The following is a 20,010-nucleotide window of genomic DNA, read 5'->3' as shown; positions in this document are numbered from 1 at the left end:
AAGAACCAAACAGACGACTGGAGACAGAGGCAGATATGTAGACAAGTTAGAAAAAAATGCTGAACTAACAGGGTAAGTTTAATGGGTAAGTTTAATTCTCCAAAGATCGACTGGAGTTAAAGTAATTTATGTGACAAAGGGGAAGGGTTTCTACAATGTGTCCAGGACCACTTCCTACATCAGTATGTTTGTATTCCAGCAGGGAAGAATCTAGTTCTGAGAAATGGTGAGGCAAGTAAGTAATGTAAAAGTAGAGGAACATCTAGGAAACAGTGACCGTAACAATTTAAAAGAAAAATACTGCAGGTGCTGAAAATTTGGAACATTGGTCTTCCCAATGTTTAGCTGCAGTAAATTGTGGCTCACCGAAGACTGGAATCTTCTGCAAATACACAGAAGCACGGGAAGGATAGAGAGGTGGATAAATATTTGAAAAAGAAAATTTAAAAGGGTATGAGGAAAGGGCAGGGGAATGGTTTTAAGTGGATAGCTTTTCACAGACGAGATGGGCCAAATGGCCTCCTGTGCTGTAAAATTCTACGGAACAGCAAGGATAGAAGTACTTGAGTGGGCAGCAATCAGAATAAGGTCAGACTTCCATGGAGTAAAGGCTGGAGGAGCAAAGCATAAATAAAATGTAGTTTGCTGATGATATCCTAATTGACAAAACTAAACCCTCTCCCTCATTTCCCAACTTCTGGCAAAAGATCAAGGAGTTCATTGGGATAAAAGTTTAATGACTGCAAACCAAGGGTATGCCCCTCATGCAGGACATCACCACAGGCATGAGACCTATCTCTTTGCAAGGTCAGAGGTTATTCCCAATCTCTTGCACACAAAATCTCCTCTAGCCCAGTCAACATATATGCTGAACCTACGGACCAGTCTACAATGCTCCTGGGAATAAAAAAAACCACAATCCACCTGCGTTACCATTTCAGAGATATGAGGATAATTACCGGCATCAAAACACCACCCACACAGGTCCGAGGCAGGCAGAAAAATTGCAAATACGTCTGACACCTGTACCCCCTTCGGCCTTCTGGGTGGCTCAACAATGGGAGATTATGGCCTAACCCACAATGCATGGAGACCAAAGCCATCCAGTCAATCTACCTACACAATCTGCCCATCACACAACACCCAAACAAAGCCGACAGGGGCCCAAGAATACCCAACGAAGACAATATAATCCACCTGGAAAGAGGTCTGTCTCCCTCAAAATTCCTCAAGACTCATTGGCCCTTTTCCCACGGTGAACTCCCAGATTATAAGTATAGACTCTTTTAAGAATGGAAAGATAGCCCAAAGAAACCTTCAATCTATCAACAGACTAATTCCATAATGGAGATTTTAAACTTATAGGTTCTTAAAAAACCACGAGTTGGCATTTTAATATAATTAGCATATCTGTATTCTTCCCCTCTACCTGTCCTCCCCCTCCCTTTTCCTTTATCTCCTGTCTTGAGGTGTCAACCCTCCAGCGATTCTGTGTTTATTTCAAATTTGCTACACACGAGTTTCTATATTTGATAACGTTACTTTTCTTACTCTGCGTGCGACCGTGCCATTTTAAAGACAACAACAAATCTTATGTCTGAAAAGTTTTATTTTGTTTTCATTATTCCTGAACATTCCTTCAAGCAGTAATGCTCCAGATGATGCACATGTCGAGTGCTCAGGTAGGATTAACAAAATTTTAGGTTCTAAATTACAATTTTGTTGAGCCTTCAGAGACAGAATTGGAAAAATACTAAAGAAGTCAGAGTAACATCCACACATATAATGGAGATACCATTTTCATGCAATGGCAGGCAAGATGTAAAAAGCCACCCAAAAAATTGTCACACATTTATACACCAAATTAATTTGTTATCAGAAAAAGTACTATGTAATAAATCTGTACATCCAAATAAATTTGGGTTCTACGCCTAAAGTTACATTATAAGGTTATATACATTTATTACCCCCTTTCATATTATCTTAAGTAAAGCCTTCATTCCCACCGCAACATAAAACAAGACTAAGCTGCAAGACTAACTCTTGGAGAGGAAGAAAAAAAAACGAGAGAAAATCAGTTTATACGCCCAATTAAAATATTTCACTTAGAGCTGTCTAATAAAAACCAACAGATCACCAGCCTTTCTAACAGAGTACTCGTCTTTTTTTGTATGCTAACTACCGTGAATTTCAGTGCAGATGATCGTCTCTGTCCTTAGTCTTCACTCTTTGGATGGACTGAAGCTGAGAACCAATTTATAACTTATATCTCAGACTTGACTTTTAAGATACAGAAATTGAGTTGGTCCAATTATAATCATGACTGATGTGCACCCTATTACTGAAGATAGGACATAAATGGTGTCAAATTTACAAATTAAAATAAATGCATTAAGCTCCCAACATCGATAAAGTACAAAAACATAGCAGGTTTTTGAGTAACGGTCACAAAAACTAGAACGCACAGCTTTTCTGGAGTTACCTTTCTGATCGATTTGGAAAGGTAACCGTCTCAGAATGGAGGCTCGAGTAACTTTTAAGTAGTCAGATTTAACCCTCCTTCTCAATGGAACAAATGATTTTAAATAAACTGTTTGTCCTCTTCATTGAAGAGAGCTAGTCTATTCTTCATTAATGAGCTATGTTTTATGTGGGAAGATTAGCACTGTGTTGTAGTAATGCTTACTGCATATAATCCAAGCTTTTGCTGAACAGTTGGTTAAAGCAGTCAATACGAGCTCAGGATCAAGGGAAACAGGTGTTGCTTTAAGCTTCCATGAATGGAACCCACGTTTTACCCAGTGTTAACCTAATGTCTCCTTGCAGTTTAAACTGTGCAAGTTCCAGCCTAACAAACAAAAAGCAGTAAGTGATCCTCAGCTCCCAGGGTCTCTGGCCGCCTTTAGTCAATTTTCACATTGGTGTAGATCTTTCTGACAAAGGCACTTGTTCCCATATAACCAACAGCACCTGGAAATAAAGAGCATTTAGTGTTTAAACATACAATACTTAAATGTAACATTTGTACAGTAACGAGAATTACCCTTAATATGACTTGTATAGAGATAGCACACTGCTCCATGCACACATGGTAAGTAATCAAAGTGTATGACTAATCCCTGACCTTGGGGAAGTGGAGGAAGAGAGAGACAACTGATACTGTTGCTCACTTCTGATCGATATTCAGTGACTCCACCTGAACAGGGTGCGTGCGGACACAACAATGGGGGGACACTCAGATGTGATGCACCCAAGGCCAAGTATCTCCTAACACTCTGTCCAAGTACACACAAAGAATGTTTACTTGGACAAGGTACCAGAGTGTGCCTGTGGAACTGTACACCAGCAAGTCAGTCTGCAGGAGAAGGTGGGAGAAAATTGGGGGACAGGACAAAGAGTGCTGGTAGTACTCGTTATATTTCACATTGCCTGTATACCGATTCACTAACCATTATGCCAGCAGGCTGATCAAGCACAAGCTCATTATTTCCAGCTGAGGCTGGAATAGCACCATTTTGCTTAGTACCTACATTGCAGTTATAATTTGCAGTTTCCATTCAAGTGTTTTAACATCATTAATAGTCAAAACAACAAAGAGACAGAGTTGAAAATTCAAGCTTATTAAAGAATAAAAGACTGGAACATTGCCAGAACAGCTTGGGATCATGGTAACGTGCCAAGTACAAGATTTCAAAAATGACTGACAGTGCATCTCTTCTTGTAGTATTAAAAGTGCCAAGTCACCATACTTTGTTACAGATGTGAAACAATCTTATAACGTCGAGTGTTTGAGCTGCAGTATATAACTGACGAGCACATTTCAATCTGCAAAGTTCCCACCAATTAAACGCAGTGACTTAAGTAAATAATCTGATGACAATCAGACTGTCGGGTCTTAAAACAACAGACCATAGCAGCAGAATAATACACATATTTATGATTGTATAATACCCCGTCATTATAAAACACCATCAGCATTGATGGCCTGTTTCTGTGCTATAAATTCTAAATACAAGGAACAGAAGAGACACATCTCGCAGCCAAGCAGGCCGTGAGGAGGCACAAATACACATACTGGGGCCGTACTACAAACACCACTGGTCTAATGTTACCAACACGACAAAATAAAATGTCTCGAGCATCCATTTTCAATCAAATATCTGCAGCAAAATACTTTAGCATTACTAAAGCTTCTCAATCAGATTTTGAATGTGGGAGTATTTCAATAACTCGCTTTCCAGCTAGTTAAGCAATCCAGATTGCTCAAATATCAATATGTACCAGACAATTATACCTTCTTTATTTGCATAATTCTTTGTTGCAGCAATATTTATGTCCGAATCGGTGATTTTGGGCTCAATTTTAAAAGCCAAGTCCGGGTGCATTTGCAGCTTTCCCATGGCTTCCGATTCACGCATGGGGAAGAGCCGGATCAGTGAAAAATAGAGTAAATAAATTAAATAAAATTACATTTCACTGTTAAAAAATAAATAAACATACCTCACAAACAATGTCACCTGCACTCCCCCCACCCCTGATCTCTCTCCCAACGGTCGATGAGATCTCTCTCATCCCCCTCCCACCTTTGGATGTGCAGCTCCTGGCTGCCGGGCGCCGAACTCGGGAGAGGCTTTAATTTGCCTCATTAGGGCAACCTGCCTACTTCCCTTCCGGGTTTGGCGCCCACAAATCACCGACGCCCCCAGGACTCTTCCCGCGGGCATATTCAAATTTTCCCTTTACCTCTCTATTCCAATCTCTTTGTAATTGGCCATTCAAACCTATGCATAAAGCTCCACTCGCTGTGGTACTGAGCTGTACAGTCCAGGGGGTCCCAAGTTCTGTCTCTAGTCAGCACTGAGATAGCAGAACTCAGCCAGGACAGGGAAGTGAAAAGAAAATGATCCTGTGTTTGATCACCCTCCACTGAAACACAGATTGAACCTTATCAGATCTCGTGATCATCTCAAAGTTCGAGGCCTACAATTAATTACTTTGAAGTGCAGTGACTTATGTAGAAATGGAGCAACCATTTTTTGCACAGCAAGATACCACAAACAGCACTGAAATGATTGACTGGCTAATTATTTTTGGAGAGAGGCATACAGTACATGAGCAAAGAAAGAAAGAGATTTGTACAAGGCAATGTTTAGACCATTATAGCACAGTGTGCAGGTATGGCACCCCATTATAGAAAGAGCATTAAAGCCGTAGAGAACATGAAAGTGTAGATTCACCACGGTGATGCCAGGGACGGGAAACTATAGTTATGAGGAGAGACTTGAGATACTGGGATTGTTTCCACTGGAGAAGACAGGCCAAGAGGAGATGTTAACATTTATGAAGGATTTTGATAGAGTGAATAGGGAAAGGCTATATCCTCTGGTTGGGGAGTCAGTGACAAGGAATAATCAATTTAAAAAATGGTCACTAAAACTCTGGAATTTTGTTTTGAATGCTTTATATATTCACATCACTCAATCCTGACTTCAGCTTTTTGGAATATTGGCTGTTATTCTTTTTCCTGGCTTCCTCACTATCTTTTTTTTGATACCTCTTGCCTCTTATACATCTGTATTTTTATCTCTCACTTTCTCATAGAATCATAGAAAGTTACGGCACAGAAGGAGGCCATTCGGCCCATCATGTCCATGCCAGCCGAAAAAGAGCTATCCAGCTTAATCCCACTTTCCAGCACTTGGTGCATAGCCCTGTAGGTTACGGCACTTCAAGTGCTCATCCAAGTACTTTTTAAAATGAGTTGATGGTTTCTGCCTCTATCACCCTTTCAGGCAGTGAGTTCCAGACCCTCACCAACCTCTGGGTGAAAAAATTTCTCCTCAGCTCCCCTCTAATCCTTCTACCAAATACTCCAAATCTATGCCCCCTGGTCACTGACCCCTTGCTAAAGGAAATAAGTCCTCCCTATCCACTCTATCTAGACCAGTCGTAATTTTATATACCTCAATTAAATCTCCCCTCAGCCTCCCTTGTTCCAAAGAAAACAACTCCAGCCTATCCAATCTTTCCTCATAGCTAAAATTCTCCGGCCTTGGCAACATCCTCGTAAATCTCCTCTGTACCCTTTCTAGTCCAATCACATCTTTCCTGTAATGTGGTGACCAGAACTGTACGCAGTACTCAAGCTGCGGCCTCACCCATGTTTTATACAGTCCTAGCATAACCTCCCTGCTCTTATATTCTATTCCCCGGCTAATAAAGGAAAGTATCCCGTATGCCTTTTTAACCACCTTATCTACCTGTCCTGCTACCTTCAGGGATCCGTGGACATGCACTCCAAGGTCCCTTTGTTCCTCTACACCTCTCAGTATCCTCCCATTAATTGTGCAATCCCTTGCCTTGTTTGCCCTCCCCAAATGCATTACCTCACACTTCTCACAATTCCATTTACCATTTTTCTGCCCACCTGACCAGTCCACTGATATCTTCCTGCAGTCTACAGCTTTCCTCCTCACTATCAACCACACGGCCAATTTTTGTATTATCTGCAAACTTCTTGATCAAGCCCCCCGCATTCAAGTCCAAATCACTAATATATACCACAAAAAGCAAGGGACCGAGTACTGATCCTTGTGGGACCTCACTGGAAACAGCCTTCCAGTTGCAAAAACACCCGTCAATCCCTTTGTTTCCTGCCACTGAGCCAATTTTGGATCCAACTAGCCTACTCCTTTCCCTTTCTTCTGATAATACTTAAACACTATTTATTTCAGCTTGTATTCCAACAGCTTTAATAACCTCTGTTCTCCCTTCTAGTCTCACTTAAACTTTCCTCATCCCTCCACCATATCAGTTTAAATCGTCCCCCACTTCTCTATTTACCCTCTCCGCAAGGAAACTGGTGCCATTTTCATTCAGGTGAAGGCCCTCCCCTCCCCTTGTACCAGAACTCGTCCCAGTGCCTCAAGAATACAAACCCTTCCCTCCTGCACCAACACGCTGATCTTTCTCTCGGGTTAACACATTCTGGAGAGTTTGATCCAGAAACCCTGCATCCTCTCTGCAGCTGTGGAGTGGAACATAGGAATTGCTAGATGAAAAAAGACTAAGGCCCATCTAGTTCGTATTCTACCATCCCGACAGTCACATGATACAACAATAATGGAGTTGATTACTAATCATAGCTATCAATCTCTATCAATTAGTCCACAACAGACTCAGTCATGGGGCAAGGAAAACCGGGCAGTGGTGAAAAGCTTTGGAAACCATAGGTTCAAAGTCACCTGTTTCTCTCAAACATACTACACTTACCATGTCATGTCTCAAATTACTCAATCTGTGCAGCTAAATGCTGCTCCAGCACAGAATTCCATTGCTCCACAGACTCTGTTTTCTAACACTTAGGGCAATGTGCTGCACCTGGATTCACTGAGGATACACAAAGATCCACAGATCACACTGCACATATCTCAAGAGTTTCCTGCATTGCCATCCTCGTGTTTAACTTAAAAAGTGTAGATAACGTTAGCCTGAACTCAAGAATTAAATTCTGCGTACTCACTTCATGCAAGTATTAACTATTGAAAAAAACACTCCTGTCCAACTGCATCTCAAGGCTGAACTCCCGCTGAGGTTCCATCGGCCTCCCACATCCAGCTTGCTTTGTTAACTGCTCTGCAATGACTGGACATGGTTTGTATACAGTTCACTATCACTGTCTCTCTTAACTAGTTCAAAACCATTTGTAGGACCGTAGACTTATCATTTCTTTTGTTAGTCCTTGGCTGCTTCCGACTCTGCTTTTGCTGCTGCGGTCCCTCACAGTTTAGTATGTGAATGTGACCAACTTACACTGAGTTTCTGAATCCAAGTCATTTATGTAGATCAGGAATAGTGAGCCACCAACCCCCATCCTTGTCATGAGTAAATCCGCCCAGTCACAGCACATTCCTCACAAACACTCAATTAAAATCTGTCCAATAAAGGTAAGCGGTTATGTTAAAATCCCTGCAACTGGAATTCCTGAAACACTGAAGTTACCTGGAAAAATTCTTACACAAGGCACAAAAATTTACTTCAACCAAACAAGTGTTGTGATAACGTTTTTTGGATAACCTGATCTGATCAGAAAAATCATGCCGCACCTTCATGCTCGAACTATCTATTGACATGGAAAACATAATTTTAATCCAATCTCCTGGACTTTTTTTTCTAACACTAGTTCAGTTAGGCAAACTCCTGCATATATATTGCAGCACGTAATATAGGGTCAGCAATGGTCTTCCTACACAATACAAATTGTGTAGAGATGGGACTTAACAGACATTGACTCACATGGGAAAGGGACATTTTGCGATTAACCAAAATGTGAGAGCAGGACTAAATATGTTTGAATAGTCACTGATAAAGATTTACACTATCCCGTACCACTTTACACCTCCACCCAATAGTCTACATTACACAGGTAGAATAAAGATGCTTACAAAGTTTCAATTCACTTCTAGGCCTCTGTATTAAATTTCCTGCTACTCCACCTCTTGATGTGGAATAACTTGGCAGCAAGAGGTAAATAGTAAATGTCTTTAGTGGTATGCCATCAAAGAGCATGCACCTGATTTTATAAAGTGACAGACCCTTTTGCTCATTTTGCTAAAAAGCACTCTTGTAATACAGTGGGTAAAGTCTGCATCTAGTTGTCTGCAAATATCTGTGTAATTTGGCGCAGATGATGGAACAATCGGGGGGGGAAGAGCTAGGACGGCTGAATTCAACAGCATGGCTTCACACGGTCTCCCAGGAATAGCTGCACATCTTTCTCACTCGGTATTAGCAATTCAGAGTGGCTTATACTTCATGTTTTTAATGGGAGTTTTTTTTTTGAAGATGTGACCCATTGGATAAACAAAGGTAATGCAATAGATGCACTGCAGATTTTCAAGAGGTATTTGATAAGAGACTTGTAGGAAAAATTCAGGAGTACGGTGTAAAAGGAAATGCAGCAGCATGAATTAAAAAGTTGGTTGATGGATAGGAAACAAAGTTAGTGTAAATGGATGTTGCTTGGATTTGAGAAGGGTTAGAGTGATGTACCCCAGGGATCAGTGCTGGGTCCACTTTTGTTCTAGGTATATATAGGTGATTTGGACTTGGGTGTCTCAAAATCTGCTGATGACACAAAAAAATAGGGGGCTTGCCAAATAGCGATGAGGACCGGAAAAGACTTCGGAAGAACATAGGTTAGTGGAATTGGCAGAAACAATTTAACATGGATAAATGTGAGATATACATATTGGGAGCAAAAACAAGCAATAGGAGTATACACTGAAGGATGAACAGAGACCTAGGGATTCCCTGAAAGTGCAAGTGCAGGTCGATAAAGGTCATATAGCCATAAGTCATATGGTCATAAAGGCATATAGCCAACAGGCTTTTGGGTTTTATAAACGTACAAGTAGTAAATGATAAATTTGTACAAAACATTGGTCGGACCACAGTTAAATTACGGTGTACAGTTTTACATGCCCATTACAGAAAGGACATTGAAGCCATAGAAAGTGTACAGTGTAGATTCATCAGGATGATGCCAGTGATGGGGAACTATAGTTATGAGAAGAGACTTGGGATACTGCGATTATTTCCACAGGAGCATAGGAGATTTAATATTGTTTTTTAAAAAATTATGAAAGGTTTTACTAAGGTAAATACAGAAAGACTATTTCCCCCCGGTTAGGAAGTAAGCAACGAGGGTTCATCAATTTAAAATTGTCACTAAGAGAGTGAGGAGGGGGGTTAGGAGAAATTTCTTCAGAGGCTTGTTGGAGCATGGAATGCACTGCCACAGGGAGTGGTTGAGGCAGAGGAAATTCGATAACTATTTGAAGCAGAAGTAGATACAGGACCATAGGGAGAGAGAGAGAAGCAGTGGGATTAGTTTTATATTTCTCTAGCAAAGAGCCAGCACAAATACAATAGGCTGAATGGCCTTTTTCAGTGCTGTAAACCTGAATGATTGTAGATACACTTGCCCTGTCTTTGTGGCAGGCGGAATTCCCAGCAATATTATAGGAAATATTTACATGGGTTTTCATTCCAATACAACCAGTTACTTTGAAATGCTTAATTGCCCAATAAAAGAAAAAAAGAACTTGAATTTACACAGCGCCTTTCACAACCTCAAGACATCCCAAAGCGCTTTACAGCCAATTAAGTGCTTTTTTGAAGTGTAGTCACTGTTGTAATGTAGGAAATGCAGCAGCCAATTTGCACAAAGCAAGGTCCCACAAACAGCAATGTGATAATGACCAGATAATCTGTTTTAGGTGTTGGTTGAGGGATAAATATTGGCCAGGACGCAGGGAAGAACTTCTTCAAAATAGTGCCGTGGAATCTTTTACGTCCACCTGGGGGACAGATGGGGCTTTGGGTTAACGTCTCATCTGAAAGGCGGCACCTCCGATAATGCAGCACTCCGTCAGTACTGCACTGGAATGTCAGCCTGCATTATGTGCTCAAGAATCTGGAGTGAGACTTAAACCCACAACCTTCTGACTCAGAGGAGACAGTGCTACCAACTGAGCCATGGCTGACACATCAATCTTTTAATTTTGCCCCCATAATTTCCACCCCACTCTGCTGGAGGTACGGACTCTTCCTGGGCAATAGCTCCTCAGGTGGCGACAGTTCCACGGGCCCTCACCCAACCAGCCACTCATGTATGGGCCTACACATTTGCTGTCAGCAGGCTATTTAACTATGGGCAATGTTCGTGTGGAGCCTGATCCTGCTCTCATCCGACATGCCCACTTTCCTATACAAATCATTGGTTAAGTCCCAGTTAGAATATGGTGGTGTCCAGCTCTGGGAGCCCTACTTCAAAAAGGATGCTACGGCCATGGAGAGGGTACAGAAGAGACTGACTAAGATGATACCAGGGATGAGAGCCTCTTGTTATAAGGAGAGGCTGGAGAAACTCGGACACTTTTCATCTGAAAAATGGAGGCAGAGGTCTTTGCATAAGATACAGAGCTATGGGGACAGAGTGGGATGGTAGGGATAGTTTTGGATTTCTCTAGCAAAGAGCCAGTAGATACAATGGGGCCTGGGGATCTGTTAGACACAGTCCAAATTATGGTAGGTTTTTGATAAAGTAGGGTAAAGTATCTGCACCCTGCAACCTTGGGAGCTCCTGACTTAATGGACTCACATTTAGAGAAAGCACTGCTAATTGTTGTGTGAGAAGATGAATACAAAGTGATGTTTACTGTTAGGTCTGGGACAGTTATTGAAGAAAACAATTGACGATAACTCTAGCACAACTTCACATTGTAATTCTAAACCAGTTGATCCTTTAGACAATATATAAAATCAAGTGCCTGGAGAGTATTAGAATGAAACTAGTCACTCTGGACGGTTTATCATTTCAGCTAATGTTCCAGAGCTTCACCTGTCCTCTGACACCTTGATTTGGCCTCTGTGCATTTCCAACACTGGACTTACCACACATGATCCCAAGGGCAGTGCTAAACACTGCCATGTACCCAAAGTAGAATGCTGTCTGAAACAGTCCAAACATCCTGTTGCGGGAAGAAAGTAAAAGATGTTAATTAGCACACATTCAATGTGTAACATTTAACAGACATGCACAAAATTATTTGGCTCTTGATATTTGGATGACCGAATACACATTTTAACCCTCCTATGCAAACTATACAATTTTACACTTTAGTATTTGTTTACATTTTCAAAAAATCTTTTACATTAAAGGGAGATTAACTAAATGTATTATTACACAAAAAACCATAAGGCATAATACCATCCAACCTAAGTGGCAGGGACACTGAGCACAATGCCAGGTATGCAGGCAGCGCGTGAAGCCTATACTCCACTGGAATAATTTAAAAGTGCAATTGACAAGAATGAATGAACTTGCATTTATAAAGCAGCTTATCACATCCTCAGGACTCTGCAAAGTGCTGTAAAACCAATGAATTATTTTCTGAAGTGCAGTCACTGTTATGTGGACAAACACAGCAGCTAATTTGAGTGCAGCAATTTGTCCACAAACAAGTGGGATGAATGGAGTTATCTGTCTGCATTGGTTGATAGAAACATGTTGGCCAGGGCACTGGGAGAACTTCCTGCTCCTCTCCAATAGCTGCACCTAACAGACAACAGGTATAGGAACAGAGAGACCTGGGGGTGCACATGCACAAATCTTTGAAGGCGGCAGGACAAGTTAAGGCGGCTGTTAAAAAAGCATTTGGGATCCTGGGCTTTATTAATAGAGGCATAGAGTACAAAAGCAAGGAAGTTATGCTAAACCTTTATAAAACACTGGTTAGGCCTCAGCTGTATGTAGTGTTGTGTTGAGTTCTGGGCACCACACTTTAGGAAGGATGTCAAGGCCATAGAGAGGGTGCAGAAGAGATTTACTAGAATGGTACCAGGGATGAGGGTCTTCAATTATGTGGATAGACTGAAGAAGCTGGGGTTGTTCTCCTTAGAACAGAGAAGGTTAAGGGGAGATTTGATAGAGGTGTTCAAAATCATGAAGGGTTTTGATAGAGTAAATAAGGAGAAAGTGTTTCCAGCGGCAGAAGGGTCGGTAACCAGAGGTGACGGATTTAAGGTGATTGGCAAAAGAGCCAGACGTGATATGAGGAAACATTATTTTTTACGCAGCGAGTTGTAATGATCTGGAATACATTGCCTGAAAGGGTGGTGGAAGCCGATTCAATAGTAACTTTCAAAAGGGAATTGGATAAATACTTGAGGGGAAAAAATCTACAGGGCTGTGGGGAAGAGCCACCACAGGCACGATGGGCCGAATGGCCACCTCCTGTGTTGTACCTACTATGATACTATGAAATGTCCACAACTCCAATATTTCTACAGTTAAAAGCACACAAGAGGTGGAACCAAAAAAGGTGGCCATCTTGTGGTTGGGAGTGAGGGACGGCAGAGATGTTCAATAACTATTTAACCTCAATTTTGTTTTAAGACGACAGTGACAGTGGGACTGTAGGAATAATAGAAGGCAATGTGGAAGAGCCACTATTGGAGTCAAAGGGTTAATGGGACTAAAAATGGAATGTCGCCAGACCAGTGTAATGCAACGTATTTCGCATCAGTGGTGTGCCTCTATATCCAACTCATTAATACAAATGTAAAGCAAAACAGGTCTTTCTGCTGAGATCCCTTTAGTTTTCCATTTATACAAGTGATTGGGACACAGGCGCAAGAGGAATGATATCAAAGTACACTGATATACCAAATTAGGGCAGAAGGTGGACTATGATGGAGTATAGGAGATTAATGGAGGAAGATAGGTTAGTCAGATATGTGGCAGATGCTGTTCAATACAGAAATGTGAAATAGGAAATTTTGGATACAAGGAAGTAAATGACATGATCTTTAACAGTGAAGGAAGAGAGGGATCAAGGGGTACAGGTATACAGATTCTTTAAAGGATTGAATGCAGGTAAAAAGGACATAGGTAGGTTAGTGCTAGGGAATGGAACTCTTATATCAGGCACCAGCGTTAGCATCCCAGCGCATCCAGGTCAGAGCAGAATCAGATGGAAAAAAGGCTCCCTCTACTCTGCCCCAACCTCAGCACAGCACCTAAGTGGTACTTTCTATGATCCTATGAATTTTGCTCCTACTGTGCCTTTCCCTAAACCAAGAGCAGCAAGTAACCTGGCTCAACGCCTTGTACAATGCTGCTTTCGATAAGTAACAGGTGTTACATGAAAGCAGCTGGTATTCATTCTGCTGATTTTCCTTTGTTCCTGCCAGGGTTAGTATGGATGCACATGGAGAGATACAGTGACCTTCTGCTTAGTGCCTCCCTGAACAGCCTAATAAATATAGGAACACTGCTGTGAGGAAAATTGCAGATGGAAACCCACAGGTTTCCACTCCTCAGCACTGTACTCCTCTGAACCAGAGAAACAACTAGAATTCCTTAACCTTGTAAATCTCTTACAGGTCACTTTAAAGTACGGTGGCCCCTTGTTAGAAATTGGTGATGTGGCACCATTTGAAGTGTGAAATGTAAACGTTACACTTTAAACTTCTATACTTGCAAATATAATTGGGTAAAACAATTCAGTATTTATATTGAGCATGCATAAATGTAGACAATGTTTCAGCTTCTACAGTATATTTTCACAGTAGAGGAAGAGGACAAAGTACCTGCGATACAAAAGAACCTAAAAATAAGTCAAGGGGAAGAACTTATTGGATTTAATGCAAGTAAAAAAAAAAATGGTAATGGAGAAAATAATGGGACTTAAGATAGACAAATGTCCAGGACGTGATCCAAGGTATTTAAAGAAATAAGTGAGTAAATTGAAGATATGTTAGTCATAATTTTCCAGAGCTCTCTAGATTCAGGAATTGTTCCCTCGGATTGGAAAAATGAAAATGTCACTCCATTATTTAGAAAGGTATGGAGAGAATCCAGATAACTGCTGGGGTGAAATCAGGAAGCACTTTTTCCACACAAAAGGTAGTAGAAATCTGGAACACTCTCCCCAAAAAGACAGTAGATGCTGAGTCAAATGAAATTTTCAAGACTAAGGTCCTCAAGACTTTGCTTAGGTAAGGGTATCAAGGAATATGGATCAATGGCAGATAAATGGAGTTGAGGTACAGATCAGCCATGATCTGAATGAATGCCAGAACAGGCTTGAGAGGATGAATGGTCTATTTCTGTTCCTGTATCATTACATTTCAGGATAGGCAACTATCACATTAAAGTTAGACTTATATATGAGAGCACCGAGTACAATAATATTTTGAATGATACAACCACCTATGTTCAATACACAACATTAATTCCAACCCTGTCATTTTTTGGGTGAATTTTGTGATGGCATTGAAGAATACTTTCCATATTGGGCACAGTGCCAGCAAATAATCAATTCATGCCATTAAATGCAGAGTAAACCTCCCTCTACACTGCCCCAATGTACCTCAGAGGAGACCCCTTACTGCACCAGCATGAGTTTTCCATCTCTCACACCATTCATCCTGTGCCCTGAACGAGACTGACAATTCAGTGCTAAATTAGAGGCAGTGTTGTGCAGCGAGTCCTTGTCCATTAATTCCTAGGAAGAGTGTTGAAACTGGCCAAACTTATTTCAGATGAGACCTTTCCAGCTAGTAGACAGAGGAGACTTTAGTGCCATTGGTCTGGGATGGATTTAAACCCAGGTCTCAGGAGGTGAAAGGCTTGTGCCTATTCCACTGCAATGTCACTTTCTTAGAAAGTCAGGGGTTGATTTCAAAAAGGGGGAGGGGGGGTGGGGGAAGTAAAAGGATACCCAGAAGTTAGTTTAAACTTCGTAAAAAGTTCACTAAATTAAGTCACTCCGATTTTGCATTAAATATTCCTAACACAGTAAGTACCAGAGAACATGGGCACTCTTATTGGCATAGCTGTTTAAATATATGAATCAGAAAAATATAACTGCTTACTTTGTTTTGAAGAAGTAGTAGTAGAAGGAGTACATGTAAACGTAGACTGCAGTGGATGCTGCAGAAAGGAAGCTTGTCCATTGCCTGTAATAGCAACAAGTTTATTGTTCAAAAATGGCTCAGTAAGCAAGAATGATGGCCGACATGCTTCTGGATTATGAAAACATTCTATAAATTCAACAAATCTCAGACAATACAAGTTTTAGGTAGACAATGCACTCATCTGTGGTGCTTAGTTTGAGAAAAGAACAGTGTCACAATTGTATTAAAGCAGCGTTATTTTATAATGTAAAACTCTGTCCAAATTCTGTTAGCTGTGGCTGTCTCGTCTTAGAAACAGATCTTTGTACTTTAGTTTTTGTTCTGAATGAAAAGCTGCATCTAATTCAAGAAGCAGAGTCACATGACAAGGGTCTGACCCCACTCTGTATGGGGCTCTTTATTGCAATAGGCTGTGGGAAGGAGGTGAATGGTTCAAGGTCGATGCTGCTGCTGCAATGAGAGCCAAAGAAACCCACCATGTTTATCATACAAAATATCAGCTTTTAGACAAATTAATGCAACGTCAGCTCTTCTAATTATATTAAAACAATCTGTTAAATATATATTTTAAGCTTCCAGCAGGGCACTTGCCACAAAAATGTAAAACTAATTGCACCATTATCACAGGCGGCTCACCACCACCTTCTCGAGGGCAATTAGGGATGGGCAATAAATGCCGGCCTTGCCAGCGACGCCCACATCCCGTGAACGAATAAAAAAAAACAGGGTGAGATTGGTAACTACAGTATATCTGAGGAAACGGGCATTCCATCTAGAAGGCCAGGGCTCCCATTCCTCAGTGTTAGAGTACATCCTGCTGCATGTGAGGCGAGCACAGGACGAGGCTCAGCTACAAAGCCTGCCATGGTCACAAAGCGTGCTGAAATGGACTGTTTAGGTTCCAACATGAAGAACGGCCAATTGGACAAGGTATTGGAGGCCATCCGTGGAACTGTGCCCATCAGAAGATGGAATAGAATCAGTTTTCTTTTTGGCGAGCCTGGCTTACTGTAGTGGCAGAACTCACTTTTGTATTGGAACAGGTTTCAGACTCGAGTGGAAGAAACATTTAACAAAGTTCAAATAGGTGGACAGGAGTTCTTCAACTTACCACCTATAGTCTTCAGCATTGAGTAGAAAATAAGTGCAGACAATGGTCACACAGACCGTCACGATGCAGAGAATAACCAGGACAAGCATCATGAATCCATATACATAATAAATCTTGTAAGCCCAAAAAGAAGTGAAGATGAAGTACCTAATGATGGGGAGAAAAGTATTTAAAATTGATGTTCTTTTTCAATTAATCTGTTTAAACACTGGTCAAATGATTCATTCTAGTGGCAATAATATACAGTTTCACACACTAATCCATTCTCCCACCCCATAATATGTATTAAGTGACATAGACCTGGTTTTCTACTTATTTTCCACATTGGGATACTGGAAACTTTTAATTTAATGCAATGGTACCAATACATGACATGACACAAAAATCAAACTTAAACAAATATCCTTTAACATTGTACATGTATTGCGCAATCATCTCAAATTACTCTCTGCCATCACCAGTGACACACCTGTACCCATCAGTACTTCAACTCGTATCATGCAGTTCAAAATTATCAGACACAATGTGGGTTTGGATGGACAAAAATCAGTACTTGTGTTGCTGAATGTTCCCCTCTCCCTCCAGTTCAATTGGACACAGCGTAAATATATATATATATTTTTTTAACACACATCCACTGTTATGCTTCACTGAAATCCTAGTGAGAGTGCTACATCCCGCTATTTCAATACAAGTGTCGGATTTGAAACTGGTTTGTTATTCTACATTAAAATGGCTGACAATAAACCATCTCCTAAGCACAATTTCAAACTTTTCAAAGTTTCAAAAACACAAGTTAACAGAGTGGCGTATCCAAGATCAGGTCCAGCAATAAATGTAGAGGGGGTCAACTTAAACATCAACTGCACAAGAATAATTTCCAGTCACTGTTAATTTGTAAAGTGTGAAACACTGTTTCAGTTGTGAAGGAAGATGGACCAGAAACAGAAGATTTGTGCAGAGTAAACTCTCGCGCACACATGTTCATTACTGCCAGAGCAACAACTGAGATGTTACAATTGACCTCGGAGCTCTTGAGCGAGGGAAGGGAATATTTCACCAGGGTTCTGTCTCACTGCCAGTTGCTATCTACTAACTTCTGCTGGGAAGTGCAAACAGGATGCCTCCCATGGCCCAATAACTAGTCAACACTTACTGTCCTGGTTTACACCTTAAGAATGGTCACTTGGGTGAGGTACCAGAGGAGTTAGCAGGGCCCTCAGAACTATTTACAGGGCTATGGGGAAAGAGCAGGGGAGTGGGACTAATTGGATAGCTCTGTCAAAGAGCCGGCTCAGGCACAATGGGCCAAATGGCCTCCTTCTGTGCTGCTAGATTCTATGATATTATGAAATCCCAGCAAGAGTCAGCCCCTTCAGAAGAGGAAGGAGCAAATTGGAAATAAGTATATATATTTTTGAAGTCCAATTTTCACAAAGTAAAATGGTTCCAACTGCATCCAGTTCACTCTACTTCTAGTCAGGATCTGGCGAGTCCCTTTCTTTGATCAATGAAGCACAAGTTGAGGCATAAATTAGGTTCAGTTCCTAGATATATGTGCCCAATTTCAAAAAGATGAAATGGGAATTACTGCAGAGTCAAACTTAAAGCTTTTACCCCAAGGCTGAATCCAGTTTAAATAAAACGGATGTAAAAACAGATACAGATACCTCCAAATAACCAGACAACATTCTGAGTTTTACACTTCTTTTCCCAAATGCTTCTGTATTAAATTTCACTACTGCAGTTGCAATTTAGAAACCCAATACGTTACTGCAGTCAACATTTAAATTATTTTGGGTAAAGATGGTTGCATTAAATTTTCACACGCCCATTTGAATTGTAAAAAGCGCACCTAAGCCTGGGTTTAGAGATTTGAACTGTATAGCATTGGTGGTTACTGGTTTGTCAAAGGTCTCAGTGGGGGTGGAACAACCAGACTTGGTGATGAATGAAGTGGATCACACTAGTGTGCTGCACAACACTGAAATATATTGACTTTAGTGTGACGTTTCCTGTAGTGTATTTGTACCAATACACTAAGGCCCAACAACACTGCAAGACAGGTATTACAAATGACCAGTCTCAATTAGACATTTCAATAATTTTCACAGTGCGCTCAAATATATTTAAAACAGGGTTTAAACTTGACTCGCTACAGTGATTTTTTTTTCTTCTCTCTAAAAATTATTTTGACCTAAGCAGCTACTGTGATTTTATTATTTTTTTAAAAATAGGCAGTCTCCATCTTCCTTTGAGGCTGTTAAATTTTAAGCATCAATGCCGATTGAGTACATGAATATAAAATCCAATGTTATATTATGTAGCATCAACATAAGTTATGAATTCAGCCTTGAAGTACACAATACAAGATGAACCTTTGGGACACCCCATAGTACAATATAAAGAAACTTACATCTCAATAAAAATAGAGCCAAAAGGCAGGATTCCACCCAAGCATACGATAACAGCGGGCTCCATGAACCTGCAACACAAGATCAAAATTAGTAGCAGCCAACTTAATGCTACAAGTAGAAAGCATCATCTGTTGACCTGGTATTTTCTATAAGAGATTCCAACTGAGGAGAGGTCTTTTCGTGTGGTTCTGAGAGCTGGCTTCCTGTGCACAGCGAGGTCAAAGGTTACAACACCCACCCTTCCACCAAAAGAGGAAAAAGCATGATTTTCACCCCATTGAAGGCAACTGTGATTTGTCTTTTTGCCCCCAGGAGAGAACTCATGTAAAGCTGGATAAACACAGTATCCCATAGTCCAGCTACCACTGTATGCACAAGGTATATTAAAAATGTTGAATTACTAGCTTAAGTACCCTGTTGAATGCTAGTGAGGATTGTTTAGCAAAATGAACACTAGCACTTCCCACAGTTATGTGAAAGCTGGAACTACATCAGCAAGCCTCTTCTAGATTGGGGAACAACAGAATTAAGTCAGGCAGAAATATGGGGGAGATGCCTAAAGTCTGAAGTTGTTAAACTTCCTTAATTTCCTACCCATTTCTTCAACCCACCCTCCTTTTCATTCTCTTCCGTTTTGGAACTTAGTTTAATCCTCTCATTTTCCCTACTTGAGATAATCTCTCCATCACCCAGCAATTCTTCACCTCTTTCCAGCTTCTTTTATATAAAAAATTCATAAGCTGTTAACCCCATTGTGACAGTTCATATTCCGGACCCTTGGCTTCTACCTATAGCTCTCCACTCTCTCCTATTTTAGTAGTTTAGTAGTCTGGGTACTGAACAAGCAAGGCAGGGGTCAGGAGTTCAGAGTTCAAGAATTTGATAAATTGCCTCTTAACCTCCTCTGAAGTAGGGCAAGCCACTCAGTAGTAAAAACACTATCAAGTTCTCAGTGCAACTGGGATGGACAATAAATGCATCCATGTCTACATCCCA

The 20,010-nt window shown here is 40.9% G+C and overlaps 1 protein-coding gene across 1 annotated transcript in view; it reads right to left on the bottom strand.

Moving 5' to 3' along the window:
- Positions 1-1,591: 1,591 nt before the first annotated feature.
- Positions 1,592-20,010, bottom strand: part of tm9sf3 (transmembrane 9 superfamily member 3) — a 116,044-nt gene continuing 97,625 nt past the window's right edge. The window contains exons 11-15 of the mRNA XM_067972760.1: positions 19,014-19,082; positions 16,598-16,744; positions 15,445-15,528; positions 11,458-11,534; positions 1,592-2,970 (exon numbers count right to left, since the gene is read on the bottom strand). Coding sequence (XP_067828861.1) covers positions 2,903-2,970; positions 11,458-11,534; positions 15,445-15,528; positions 16,598-16,744; positions 19,014-19,082 — 445 coding nt within the window. The 3' untranslated portion in view covers positions 1,592-2,902. The remainder of the gene's footprint in view (positions 2,971-11,457; positions 11,535-15,444; positions 15,529-16,597; positions 16,745-19,013; positions 19,083-20,010) is intronic.

This window comes from Heptranchias perlo, chromosome 36, assembly GCF_035084215.1.
Source record: "Heptranchias perlo isolate sHepPer1 chromosome 36, sHepPer1.hap1, whole genome shotgun sequence".
Taxonomy (NCBI): Eukaryota; Metazoa; Chordata; class Chondrichthyes; order Hexanchiformes; family Hexanchidae; genus Heptranchias; species Heptranchias perlo.
The sequence above is the reverse complement of the archived record's forward strand: the minus strand, read 5'-3'. Positions and strand labels throughout refer to the sequence as shown.